Source organism: Gossypium hirsutum, chromosome A03 (genome assembly GCF_007990345.1).
Source record: "Gossypium hirsutum isolate 1008001.06 chromosome A03, Gossypium_hirsutum_v2.1, whole genome shotgun sequence".
NCBI classification, from domain to species: Eukaryota; Viridiplantae; Streptophyta; class Magnoliopsida; order Malvales; family Malvaceae; genus Gossypium; species Gossypium hirsutum.
In genome coordinates this window covers 6,721,865-6,735,973 of record NC_053426.1, presented here as the reverse complement: position 1 = coordinate 6,735,973, position 14,109 = coordinate 6,721,865, and the positions used below count along the sequence as shown (strand labels likewise).

The 14,109-nt window shown below is 29.5% G+C and overlaps 1 protein-coding gene across 1 annotated transcript; it reads right to left on the bottom strand.

Moving 5' to 3' along the window:
• Nucleotides 1-4,434: 4,434 nt before the first annotated feature.
• LOC121224222 (bifunctional aspartokinase/homoserine dehydrogenase 1) lies at nucleotides 4,435-8,659 on the bottom strand. The gene is made up of 12 exons (XM_041107075.1): nucleotides 8,341-8,659; nucleotides 7,961-8,111; nucleotides 7,781-7,858; nucleotides 7,540-7,655; nucleotides 7,335-7,388; nucleotides 7,110-7,197; nucleotides 6,879-6,971; nucleotides 6,668-6,708; nucleotides 6,141-6,194; nucleotides 5,615-5,778; nucleotides 5,137-5,206; nucleotides 4,435-4,976 (listed from the first exon to the last, which is right to left on the bottom strand). Exons 1-12 carry the CDS (start codon nucleotides 8,434-8,436, stop codon nucleotides 4,851-4,853), a joined length of 1,131 nt encoding a protein of 376 aa, XP_040963009.1. The 5' UTR covers nucleotides 8,437-8,659; the 3' UTR covers nucleotides 4,435-4,850.
• Between the last annotated feature and the right edge of the window lie 5,450 nt (nucleotides 8,660-14,109).

Genomic DNA, 14,109 nt, shown 5'->3' with positions numbered 1-14,109 from the left:
TTGAACAGGATGAAGCACTTGGTCAGTTTGTAGTTGGATATGTTGATTCCGACTTTGCTGGTGATTTAGATAAATGTCGTTCAACTACGGGGTATCTGTTTACTCTTGCGAAAGCCCCAGTGAGTTGGAAGTCTACCTTACAGTCTACAGTAGCTGTGTCTACTACAGAGGCAGAATATATGGCAGTTACAGAAGCTGTTAAGGAGGCTATTTGGCTTAATGGATTGTTGAAAGACTTAGGAGTTGTTCAAAGTCACATAAGTTTATATTGTGACAGTCAGAGCGCTATTCATTTAACGAAAAATCAAGTCTATCATTCAAGAACCAAGCATATCGATGTAAGATATCACTTTGTGCGGGAAGTGTTTGAAAAAGGAAAAATTCTACTTCAGAAGATTCCGACAGCAGATAATCCCGCAGATATGATGACCAAGGTGGTAACAACAATCAAGTTTAATCATTGTTTGAACTTGATTAACATCCTGAGAATTTGAGCACCTTCAGGTGTATGGCGCTCAAGAGTGCATTTGTAGGCACTACAAAAGATAGCTTTATCGAATTTGGGGAGTTGAAGGAAGTGTGTGAAGATGTGATTATCCTAATCAAATCTTCAAGGTGGAGATTGTTAACATTAATGGGAGACAACATTAATGGCAAACAATACAAAGTGGTGCAAGTTTAGCACCCTAAAGTTGACTTTGAAAAAGTGGCATGGGATAATTTTTTTTTGTCCTTGAGATAATGGGCTATTTATTGTTTGGTCCTTAAACCTCAACTATAAATAGGCCTTCTCATTTCTCATTTCAATTCATCCCAACCAATCTTTCTCTCTTAGTTTTCTCTCTTCTCCCATTTGAGAATTCTTAAGGAATTCTATTTGTTTGTAATACTTTGGAGATAGTAAAGTTATCATCTGGTGTTAGTGCCCGAGGACGTAGGTATAATTTACCGAACCTCGTTAAATCTCTTGTGTTCTTTCTTGTCCTATTTTTCTTTCAATATTTGAGGGTATAATAGTAGTATTTAATTGTGCTATTAAATTACTATAGAAGGGATATTCTGTCTAAGGAAAGACTTGGTATTTAAGAGATCCATGTGATCCACCTCTCTTCCCTGGGAATTGAACTTTGTGTGATTTTTTAGTACAATAATTTACACGCTTCCGACTCTATTGGAACAACAGATTCCCCTCGGAACTTGGCATAATAAATATTGTACGTTTTTCATATCATTGGTCTCCGTATAGGACACAGAAAAGTTCGCCATGTGATGCCATAATTTTTGACCATTATTCTAGAAATTAACTACTGACAAACAGGAATTTTAAAAAAATAAACTACTGACAAATAGGGTAAAAAGATTCAGTTAAAACCAAATTAAGATAATCTAATTAATTCGATTTGTTCAGTTGGATTTTAGTTTTGAATAGGTTGAAGGAGTTGATTCAAACTTATTAAATCAGTTGGGTGTCAATTTTTCGATTAGATTATGTGATATTTATAATATGAGTTCGAAAAAAATTAAACGGAAAATATATTTATAAAAAATTAAATCATCAATTAAATTATAATTGGAATGGTAAATATTGATTTTTAATTATTTTATTTAAAAATTTTATTATATTAAATAAAAGAATTGTAACAATATTTTTTTTAAATAATTTTTAAGTTATTTCCTAATTAAATTGATGTGAAGGGTTGTATAATGATATGAATAGGTTTATATGTCAAAAAAACTCTTAAATAACTGCAAAAAATAATCAAGTTTTTGTATTAAATTCGTATTCAATTAAACCCCTACCATTAATAAAGAAAATCAATTAAGCCTTTTCATTAATATTTTTTTACTATGTTTACCGTTAAAAAATTAGCTGACCAATCAAACATAACACATGGCAACTTCTGGTTTAATATAATATTTTCTCATAAAATTAATTAAAAAATTAGAATAAATTATAAAAATCATAAAAAATAATTATTAAAATTGATATAAACTTATAAAATTATAAAATAATAATAACTTAAAATATTATAAAAATATAAAAAATCTAATAAATTAAAATAAATTATAAAAATATAAAATTAATAAAAAATATTTACAATTTTATAAAAACATATAAAAATTCTTAAAAACTTATAAAAGAATCATAAAAAATTATTGAAAATTATAAAATGATTAGAAGTATTAAAATTAATATAAATTTATAAAAATTATAAACAAAATCGTAAAAACATGAGTTGGACCGACTCAATCGGTTGGACCAGTTAAACCGAGACCGACAATGGTACCAATCCGAAGAAAGCCATTAGATTGGTTGACCTAAAAGCCAAGCGATTAAACCAATTTTTTATTTTTATTTTATTTTATTTTTTGATTTCTTAACAAATTGGAAGCACCGATCTAACAAACCAATGACCTGATCAGTTTGACCATCGATCCGGTTTTGAAATCTTTGGTCAGAATATTTCATATTGACATATGCTAATAGTTGGATAATAGAAATTTATAAAATTAATAAAAACAAATTCAAATTTAAGTATTTTTTGTATAGTTAGACCTATGGTCAAGCTGGTTAAGCTATAAATTTGCCACTTCGACCGGCTAGTCTAGTTTAATTAAATAAAACAAAAAAAAATTGATTTAACCACCCAGCTCTCAAGTCAACTAATCTAATGACTTTTTTTGGATTGGTATCCTTATCGATTTCGATCTAATGGACCTAACCGAATGATCGGACAATTTTTATGGAGAAATATTATATTAAACCAAAAGTTATCACGTGTCACCTTTTGATTGACTTGTCAATTTTTTTTAATAATCAACATGATCAATGATAAAAATCATTAAGAGAGTAACTAAATTAATTTTTTATTAACAGCAAAGTCTTAATTGGATACAAATTCAATAAAAAACTTAATTAATTTTTTCGTATTTCCTCAACCCAAGGCTAAATAAAAACATACCCATTGTTCAAAAACTCAAACCATCCAAAATTTTGAACCCAAATCCATTTGACATTCAACCCAAGATAATCCATTACTTCTTTTCCCAGTTAAATCAAACAAACCAACTTAAATCGACTCATTATTACGGTTTCCTTTAAAATCAGTTCAATTATCGATGTTTAGGTCCAATAAATTGGTTTTTAGATTTTTTTTTTATTGCACACTAGATTAAATTTAAGGGTGAATAGTTATTTAATTATTAGCAAAGTCTTTTTTTCACTCAACTATGAAAAATTATAAAAATGATCATTCAACTATTCAATTTTTTTTTTGTCATTAGCGGTTAAACAACTAATGGAAAAATTACGTGTCAGTTTTTAAAATTAACATAATAACAACTTTAATCCCTTAAACATTTATACATTGTATAATTTAATTTTTTTTACAACTTAGCTTTTCTTTACGATCCTTTCACCTAAAAAGCTCAAAAAATTTGTGCACTAAATTTGATAAAAAATAATATACAAAAACTGAAAATACCCAAAAACCTAATATAATAGTTTTCACATTTTCTCATTACTTTGATTCTTCGTCATTGGATTGGGCATTAACGACTAAGATGATTTAATCTTTACTCGTTCATTTTTTATTGATTTCATAATATTTGCACTAGAATCATTTGACATTGATTTGGCCGAACTACTTTTGTTATTATTATTGTCGTTATTATCGTCTCTAAAGAACACGTAGAACCTCGTCACTCGTTCAGTTAATCCCATTATTAAAACGTAAATGAAAATACCTTTTAATTATCAACTTTCAAAACCGGAATCATGATAAACTTAGTCGAGTTAAGGGAATGGATAAGTTGAATAACTTGGAGACTCAGGAGTTCAAATAGACCCATGAATAAACTCGCATTATTAGTTGCCAATGTCTAGATATCAAACAATAAATTTCGTTGGTAAAAATAAATTAGTTGTCATTGAGAGACATCAAATTATCAACCTTTTGAAGTATAAGAAAAGTAATGTATTTGGAGATTGTTTAGTTTAAATAACAAACATGGCTTTTCTTTTCAAAAATATTTGTTTTTATTTTTAATTTACATATTGTGTATTAAATTATATTTTCGATGTAAAAATTAAGATAAAAATAAGTACTATGTAAACATTGAAAATTAAATTTTTAAAAATTAAAACTAAATTGATACAATGTATAAATATTAAATGTGAAATGTGTTATTATATCAACTTTTCCATTAGTCCATTGATAAAAAATAAAATAAAATTTTGATGACCATTTTATGACTTTTTATAGTAATTTGATTACTAAATTTAAATAAACTTAAACATGAAAAACGGTTTTTTAAACTTAAATATAAAATTAACCCTCAAATTATGTCACTTTTCTCACTTAAGTAATTGACTTTTTTTAAATCAAAAGTGGTAATTATACTAATAAATTTGTCAAATCTTGATACCACCCATAAAAGTAAATCGTGTCATGTTTTTATTGAATGGTGTACATTTATTTAGGGGTAAAATAAGATATTTGATAATTAAGAGGCTCTAAAATACCTAAATGGGAAAATCGATATAGCTTGGGGGACAATTTTGTAGTTATTCCTTTTTCTTTTCTCTTTTTAAGCTTTAGGTTTTCAAGAAACTAAGCTGACATAAAGTTTATTACGTATGCAGGTTCTTCAAAAACTGAAGGGGACGCTTAGTCAGAGCCATGGGCGCTTTGCACATTGTTTACCATGGAACATCCCCCGACAACATTCAGTAAGCTTGCCCCGGACCAAAAATTATTCAGACATTCGAAAACTTCGAGTCTCTTAGCTTCATTTTTGTAGGTGAAATACATGGCAAACTCGAGTTGTGTGACTCCCTCGAATTTCTTTCAGGGAAACAGATCCTGAATGTCAAGGATATCAGCAAGCACGCCGGCTGCAGTAGTATCATTCCCAGCTCCCGCGCCTTGAATAACTAAGGGTTGTTGACTATAGCATCGACTATATATTTCTAGCTGCAATTTCATCCGGTGAAATGTATTTCAACTTCATATCTAATAACTTGGAAATTGGAGCAAAGTAGGGTTTCCGATATTTCAGAAATTATCGACCACAGCGATTAGAATTTTGAAGTGAGAAGGAACCGATACAAGATAAAGAAAAAGGTAAGCTTACCACATTGTCACTTCCCCTCAGTCTTCCCAAAGCCGAATTCTTAGGAAGTTCTTGAATCCCGACGTTGCACCTAAAAGCAGAAACAAGGTCAAGGAACCATTAGATTATAAGCAAGTTTCAGGACGGAAACATAGCAGATGGTCACGGTAATCAAGTCCACTTTAAGGATATTTAAACAGAAATTAGCGGAAGAAGACTGGTTTGATTTAGTAAACATTATCAACACTGTAAATGAACCTACTTTTAGTCCTCTACACATTTCGATTTGGGAAAGTGTTCTGTTGTTTGCTGCTGTGTAAGACTATATGGTTATATGTGAGATATCCATAATTAATGTCAGACCTAAGATATGAAGAACAAATCTCAACAACTTTTCAAATCTGCAGGTGTTTGTTCATCCATCGAGATGTGCTCCGAATGAATGCATATCAACATTTCTATCCGTGTTTTAAAAGGAGTGACATGAATATGCAAATACCTTGCACCTTCTATCACGCAGACATAACGGAGGACATTCCCATTGAGTGAAGCTTTTTTAACTCTCTCTTCGATATTGTTATCAAGCCTTACAACACCTCCATTCAAAAATTCTTCAACAGACATCTTATTAGGTCCCATTTCTTCCGGATACAAGCTCTCAATCTACCAAAAATAAAAGAAGATCAAACCATCAAAACAACTTAAAACGAATTGGCAATTGATAAAGGGAGCCAACTTGAATATAAGACCAGGAGAAACCAAAGACTTTAATGGATTCAGGATAACACCACTAAAAATCAAGAAATTTCCATGAAATAACCAATTTTAAAAGTTGCAGTAAATAGAATTCTTTTTTCACAATCTGTCATACCATTCAAAAGAAAGATGTTAATTGGACATTTTTGCAAGATTTGCAAAATATTAACCCGCATAACGTTTAATTCCCAATGGATATAATTATCAGCCGAGAGAAAAAGGGGTATGATTATTACAACTTCAAAGCAATAGAGAGTTCCGGTACTAACCTTTATGCTACCTAAGTCAATGCACTTCCCAAGAAGTCGGGCAAGGATCAAAGCCTGTTTCAGAAAACTGAAACTACATGACACATACTCGAAGCAATAATTAAAATTCCATAGTAACAAAATCAAATTCACTGCAGAATATTGATGCAAGTATGAAAGTCCATTTCATCACTTATAAATAAAATATGTGATGGTGACTATCACTAATTCCAACTATAATCCATGAGTCTAAGTATAAATCGATTTATGCATCAAGGGTTCCAGCCATTAGCAGAATTTATATGTTTAGGCCAAACCGAGTCATAGTAGTTTTCCTATGCAAAGACCACAATGGCTATTTAGTATTTATGCCTATGTTATATATATTTTACACATTTCTGTTATCATCGAACAGTAAACACCCAAATTGTTCTCAAGTTTACCATGCAAAAGTTACAAATATTTAGAGACAGTTTATATTGATAAATGCAATGCATGCAATTTATATCTGAGTAATCAAGAACATGGGAACATATTCATATTTGAACCTTCCTGGCAACATCCATTCCACTGAGGTCATCTCGTGGATCTGCAATGACAAGATTAAGCAATAACATTACATTTATATCAACTCTAAAAGATCTTGTAGGATCATACTTTCTATAAAATAACATGGGTTGAATAGAAGATACAAACTTTTAAAAGGGGGCAAATGAATCATGCATAGAGAAAAGATGGCGAATTTATTTTTATAAATACCTGGTTCAGTGTATCCTAAGCTTTTAGCAGACTTAACGACTTGGCTCAATGGTTTGCCATCTTCAACCTCACTCATTACATAACCCAATGTACCTGTCGATATGAGATTTATATATAATACAAGCAAATCAAAACTGAAAATGGATGCAATTGATAACACTATAGAAAACCAAGAGTCGACCCACAAATCTAACGGGATAAATTCATCTCAATGCATTGACAAATTTGTACCGCTTAAACTTCCAACAATACGGTGGATGGGGTCTCCAGATGAAATTATGCGATTTATTGATGATATGACTGGCAGACCAGCGCCAACCTAACAAACAGCAAAAACTAAGTCAGTAGGAAAAGCTTGAAGCATTGCAGTTGAGTGCAGTGCAGTTATATCAAACTGCATCTGCACAGCACGTAAAGCAAAAAATATTTTAAGGAGATCATTTCAACTTCACTTACAGTTGACTCATGCCGTATGCGGCGAGGATATGAAACAAATTTGTCATAATCCTCCTGCAGGACGATGGAAACAAACATCATGACAATTTAGACAAGCAGCAAGGTATAGATATGAAAATCATACAAATATATAGAGAAAATGTTAATGACAGAAACAAAATCAATCAAACTGATTCAAGTATGCTAATGAAGCTGAGCTTCTTACCAGTGTTGATGTAAGAGGTTTTTTATTTGCTAGAACAACACAGCAACCCAAGTTGACCCCTTCCTTTAGCACTCCAATCGTCTCAGAACTGGCCGAGCAATCTACAAGGGCTAAACCTGTGGCAAAATTACAAAAACATAAACATTTCAGCGACCACAAACTAAGTTTTTCACATCAAATAAATCTAACAACATGACTACAAATTCTGGGGCAAAAATGTCAACATCCACACAGAAAGAACCTGTTGATTTTCCAAGAATTGATGCAATGTCTAGCACTTTTGTCCTTGATTCTGAATTGGAGAACACTTGAGACTCACCTACATTTAATATTCAACAAAGAAGCATAAGTAATACCATGAAAATACAATAAAGAAGCGAGCAGCTCTTGTCTGATAAACAAAAATATATAAAGAATTTACCTAAGCTAGTAAGTTTGGACAATGAAGAACCATCTGATTTTACCCTACAAACTTCAGCTAAAATGTTATCATCCAACTCTTTTTGTTTAACATCTGATGCAATGATTAGTGATTTGCTATCAGATACTCCCACAACTCGTAAATGAACTCCCTGCAATGCAACACAAGAGCTGAATATTAAATTTTACACATTCAAAATCAGTACAGTTATGTCTTCTCCATTACTCGTTTCACTTCACAAACAATTCACCCAATGAACCAAAAAAAGAAGGCCAACTTGAACAATGCAAATGAAGCTAGAATGTAAAGATGACAACTCTGATGGGGAAAAAAAACCCAAAAAGGGAAAAGATTGAAATAATGAAATAAAAAAAAGGTACCTGCTTGGCGTGAAGTGATCTGCAGGAAACAATGTGTTGGAGGAGTTGGCGTCCAACACCTCCACAACCCATCAAAATTAAAGGGATGACCTTCATCGTTTCGCTTTGTGGTTGATGTTTCTGGTTTTTTGGGTTTTCCTTCTATGAATCGAAAACTTTTGGGAAATTTTATACTGAATCGATGAAAACAGTGGACACGAGGGATTGAAAAGAGAGTATTTTCGCAAAGTACCTTCCCTACTCCTTTGATGGCTTTTAGTTAATTGGGTTAATATCGGTAAAATTCAAAATAACGGAGTCACTTTTCTAAAATACAAGTTTCTATACTATATGTAAATCACTATCACGAGTTACCCGAGAGCTAGAGATCATGGGTCCGCTTAGGTCCAAGTACAAATTTATCTCACTTTACTAGGCTCGATCCGAAATGTAAATCTAAAAATTTGATCAAGCCCAATTCAAAAATGTTAAAACTTGAATTCGATCTGATCCTCTCGTATTAATTTTTTATATTATATTTTTTACATAATCTTTAAATATATATTACATCAAAAATATTAAAAATATTAAAATAAATATTTTCAAATTAATTGAAAATAAATTATAAAAAATATGTATACTTAAATAATATTAAGATAGATACAACTTAACAAAAAATATCTCTAAAATAATAACAAAATTAACAATAAAATAAGTGTTATAAAATATCTAAACAATAACAATATAATAATGAAATAGTAGCAAAATACAGAGAAAATAATAAGAAAAAAACATTAAAATAACAAAAAATAGCAATTTTTTTGTCATTTAGTGAATTCGGGGGAGCTGAGATCAGACAAAAAATATCTTACCCAAGACCTGACCCATTTTTAAAAAGGGGCCTTATTTTTTTGTCAAATCTCATTTCTCGGGCCCATATTTTTACCCAAACTCTCCCGTTTTTTATCAAACCGGGTGGCCTAACTCATGAGCAGGTCTACCAAAAACCAACTCAATTAGAAATTTATAGCAATGTCCTCCCGAAATTAAAATATTATTTGAGGGTATTTTAATCTTTTCACTACTCAAATTAGGAAATGATAGCAATGCTCTTATGTAATTAAAATAAGTAATATTATTCAAGTGTATTTTAATCTTTTCACTATAAAAAAAATATAAAAAAAATATGTATATAGGAATTCAAACCCATACCACTTGCATTAATAAAACATTTAATTTACCATTCAACTAAAATTTTATTTTAATATTTTTATCCATTTTACTTTTATTATACACATTTTATTATATCCATCAGTTGTAACTATACTACTTATTATTTATTAAGTGTTTTATTGAGTTGATGTCATCAATTCAATTAAAAAAATACAAAAAATATTCTTTACTAATTAGAACGAGTTGCATCAATAAAACTTTTAATTTACCACTCAACTAAAGTTTTATGTTGATATTTTTATACATTTTACTTTGATTATGCATATTTTATTACATCTATCAGTTGTATCTATACTACTATTTACTAACAACATATTGGCTTGCTGAAATAAAATAGAGTAGAAATGTAATATTTATATGGTGGGAATAGAATAGAGACGTAATATGGAATATGTTGTTTTGTTGATTAAATGGAGTACACATATAATAATATTACATTGTTTGGTTAGTTAGAATCATGATATAAAATAAATTTGAAAAAATTTATTTTACCTTGTTACAAATATTAATTTATTTGCAAGTTGAATTTATTATTGTTTTAGTTTATTAAATAAAATATTATTAGCATTTAAAATATTGTTTTAAGATATTATATGTAAATAAATAATTAAAATGATATTTTATTAATTATATTTAAAGTATATATAGATGATTTAAATTAATATTTATTAATATTTACATTAAAATAATATTAAATAATGTTTGGAAAAGTGGTTGGACTGACTGACCCATGAACCGGTACAAATCGATTTTTTTATTTTTTAATGTATATAATTTTTATGATTTTTAAATAATTTATTAAATGATATTTCCATTTACATACTTAGGGACCAATTTTGAACAATGTTCAATTAATTTTATTTTATTTTCGAACTTCAATTATTTGATTAAATAATAATTCAAAAAATTTAAATTAATTCCTAGGTTATTTCCATACTTAGTGAGAAATCACATTCATTTTTTAATGTAGTCCATTTCTCTAACTTTATCATTTCTATCCATTTGATTCTATATGCAATTCATTTATAGCTTCAATGAGCTAGCTACTCGTGATTTATAATTAAGTTTTAGTTTTTTGCCTATTAATTATAAACTTGTTTAGTCACGAAGTTATTCCATTATAGTATCATGACTAAGCTCTCCCCAGTTTATCCATGACCTTGTCATAAGTATGTTATCTTCATAGGATTTTTTTTTTTAAATATCTTAAGGATAAATCCATTTTCCCAATATGATCTTATTTTATTTTATGATAACTATTACATTTTCCTTCATGAAAAGTCAATTACTATCAAATAGTAATAAGTCATTTATCACAAAAACAAACGACCTATGGTCACATTTACTTTTCATCTATTATGTAATGCCAATAAAAGGATATCATTTATCCATTTCTTGACCAATGAATTCCACTATTGTGAATGATACTACATACTGCAAAAGTTATATACCCAACGCACCAGCTTTCAATTCCTTATCTATTTGAACTCAGGCTTTTACTTACATTAAAGTATATGAGTCACACATATATAGTCCATCATCCACTCAAGATTAAAGTACGTCACACTATGAACGTCACAAGTGAATAAATTCATAAACGGATTCAGGATCTATTCTATTTGGGTCATGTTCGATGCACTGTCAGTCTAGTCAGTTACATCTATGTCTCTATCTTCTGGGAGTCATCCACTCTAATGCCCAAGACAAAACATTTCCTCAATTAGCTTTGATAGACATCATATTAGTTTTTCAATCGATTTGTTCATTTTCGATTAGATTAATGACATATTTAGGTTCATCTACTAATATAAGTTATCTTTCTGTATTACAATTCGATCACATAATATCAATTACTATTAGTTTAATGTTAGACAACCAACAGGCCAATATTTGCTTTCATTTTGCTTTACGTGCAAAAAGACATTAAGGATAATATACAAAGGGTATTAATTTAATTAGTTAATATTTTTATTAAACCAATTTGTTCAAAAATACAAGTGTACGTATACGAAAATACTACACTTAGGGCACTAAATCCAACAAGTACTAATGAAAAGACCAAGACATAACTAATTATAACACTCAAAAAGAGGTTCTAATACTGAAATTAATGAAAATGAAGAGATGTTTATAAGTTATGTCTCTACGAGAAAAAGATGGAATCGAAATGAAACAATTATCGACAACGTTTTTGCATATAATATTATTATTGAAATAATGAATGAAAATGAGGATCTTAAACCTAAATCTATTGAAGAATGTAGACACAAATATGATTGGTCAAAATGGAAAGATGCAATTCAAGCAGGATTAAGTTCACTTTCAAAATGTAAAGTTTTTGGACCAATAGTTCGAACTCCTAAATGAGTAAAACCCGTTGGGTAAAAATGAGTGTTTGTGCGAAAATAAAATAAGAAAAATGAAGTTGTATGATACAAAGCATGATTAGTAGCACAAGCTTTTCAAAAAGGCCTAGTATCGATTATGAGGAGACATATTCTTTAGTGGTGGATATAATTACTTTTAGGAATCTTATTAACTTGGCAGTGCATGAAAAGCTAGATTTGCATCTAATGGATGTTGTTACAACTTATTTATATGGTTCACTTAATAATAAAATTTATATGGAAATCCTTGAAGGATTTAAAATGCTAAAAGCATGTAAAAATTCTTAGAAAAGTTATTCGATACGTTTGCATAAATCTCTATATGGATTGAAACAATCTAGGCATATGTGGTAAAATCGACTCAGTGAGTATTTGTTGAAAGAAGATTATAAAAATGATCCAACATGACCATGTGTCTTTATAAAAAGATCAAATTCGGAGTTTGTTATAATTGTTGTATAAAAAGATCAAATTCGGAGTTTGTTATAATTGTTGTGTATGTTGATGACTTGAATATTATTGAAACTCCTAAAGAGCTTCAAAAGGCAGTTGATTATTTAAAGAACTAACTTGAGATGAAAAATCTTGGAAAGACTAAGTTTTGTCTCGGCTTGTAGATCGAGCACTTATTAAATGGAATTCTTCTTCATTAATCAACTTACATGGAAAAGATCTTAAAGTGATTTTATATGGATACGATGTAACAACCCGTTTTTCAGTAGTGTCAGAAATAGTAGTTTTGGGATAACAATTTCAACATGTGAGTCTGTAAATATTATTTATTTAATATTTATGAGGTCATTAAAGTGTCGTGTTAAAGTTTGGTTCGTTAATTTTGACATTTGGATAGTTAATTAAGGAAAAATGACTAAATCGTAAAAATTGCAAAAGTTAATCGCTATTAGTTTATGTGGATTAAATGAATATAATGACATAATGGAATGGTTTTAAAGGAAAATTAGACCTCACTAGTTTGTGATTGGCAGCTGATGCCATTAAATTAGTAAAATATTAATGTTTGTTTAAGGTTAAAAAGGTAAATAAATAATGTTTATAAACATAAGAAAACATGCCATCATCTTTTCATTCTTCTTTGTTTAAATTGAAAAGCCTATTTTTGGAATAGAAGAGAATCGACCAAGCTTCAACTTTCATGCATGGTATGTTATTCAAACTTGTTTTTGGTAAATTTTATATTTTTGAAATCGTTGTAGCTTAATATAGCTAGCCCAGAGATTATTTTGTGAAATTGTCAAAGTTTTGAAAACTTTCCATTGATGTTCTTGAAAGTTTTCTTGATTTTTATGTTTGATTTTAAATCTTGATGATGAAATAGTACTATTTTCTAAAGTATTTTTAAATAGTTTTGAGTTTATGGACTAAATTCTTAAATTGTTAAAATTGGCTTGAAAATTCTGTAAATTTTAGAACTTGAGGGTTGGATAGAGATGATAATGAATTTGGAATAATAATTTTGAGCTTAATTGTGAAAAATAAGCTTATTTCGTTTTTAGGGACTAAATTGAACAAAGTGCAAAACTTTAGAGAAACTGTGAAAAATGTTAATAAAAAGTAATATGCATCAAATTAAATGTTTTAATGTAATTGGGATTGGTAATTGAAATAAAATTATCATATAGATCAAGAACCGTTAGATAATTGTAAAAAAGAAAAAATTACTGATCAGTCTCTAATATTGCTATCTATGTAGTTTGGCGCTGGTAAGTTTATACGATATTGTTTTGTATATTTTGATAATATCTTATTGAATTCTGTATATTATGGATGTTGTATGTAAATTCGAATGTTATAGTTGATAAAAGTGAGAAAAATGGATTGAAATGTAAATTGTTATACGGTTACGTGTATCGAGCCCGGATGAACATAGGATAGGATACAATTGGCATGCCAATAGGTTATTTTGTGTGTTATACGAGATTGACTTTTGATAAGATGATGATTCATGACCTGTTATTATGCACTAGATATACCGAAGTCTAGTATTTGTTACGGATTACCGAGTTATATTACAGTGACCTTGGTGTGTTTCTAGGGGAGGATGTAAAGCCTACGGGCTTAACACTTGGTGCCCAATCATGTTTTTGGAGGGATGTTAGCCTACGGGCTAGGCACTTAGTGCCCAAGCGTGTTTCTGAAAGGATGTTAGCTT

What these genes read in the sequence shown, in the direction of transcription:
- LOC121224222 (XM_041107075.1), bottom strand. Translation starts at nt 8,436, where the DNA reads ATGAAGGTCATCCCTTTAATTTTGATGGGTTGTGGAGGTGTTGGACGC. An exon ending in GTCCAAACTTACTAGCTTAG is followed by an intron (nt 7,859 to 7,960) that starts GTAAATTCTTTA and finishes TATTAAATGTAG; the next exon opens with GTGAGTCTCAAGTGTTCTCC. An exon ending in GCATACGGCATGAGTCAACT is followed by an intron (nt 7,198 to 7,334) that starts GTAAGTGAAGTT and finishes GCTGTTTGTTAG; the next exon opens with GTTGGCGCTGGTCTGCCAGT.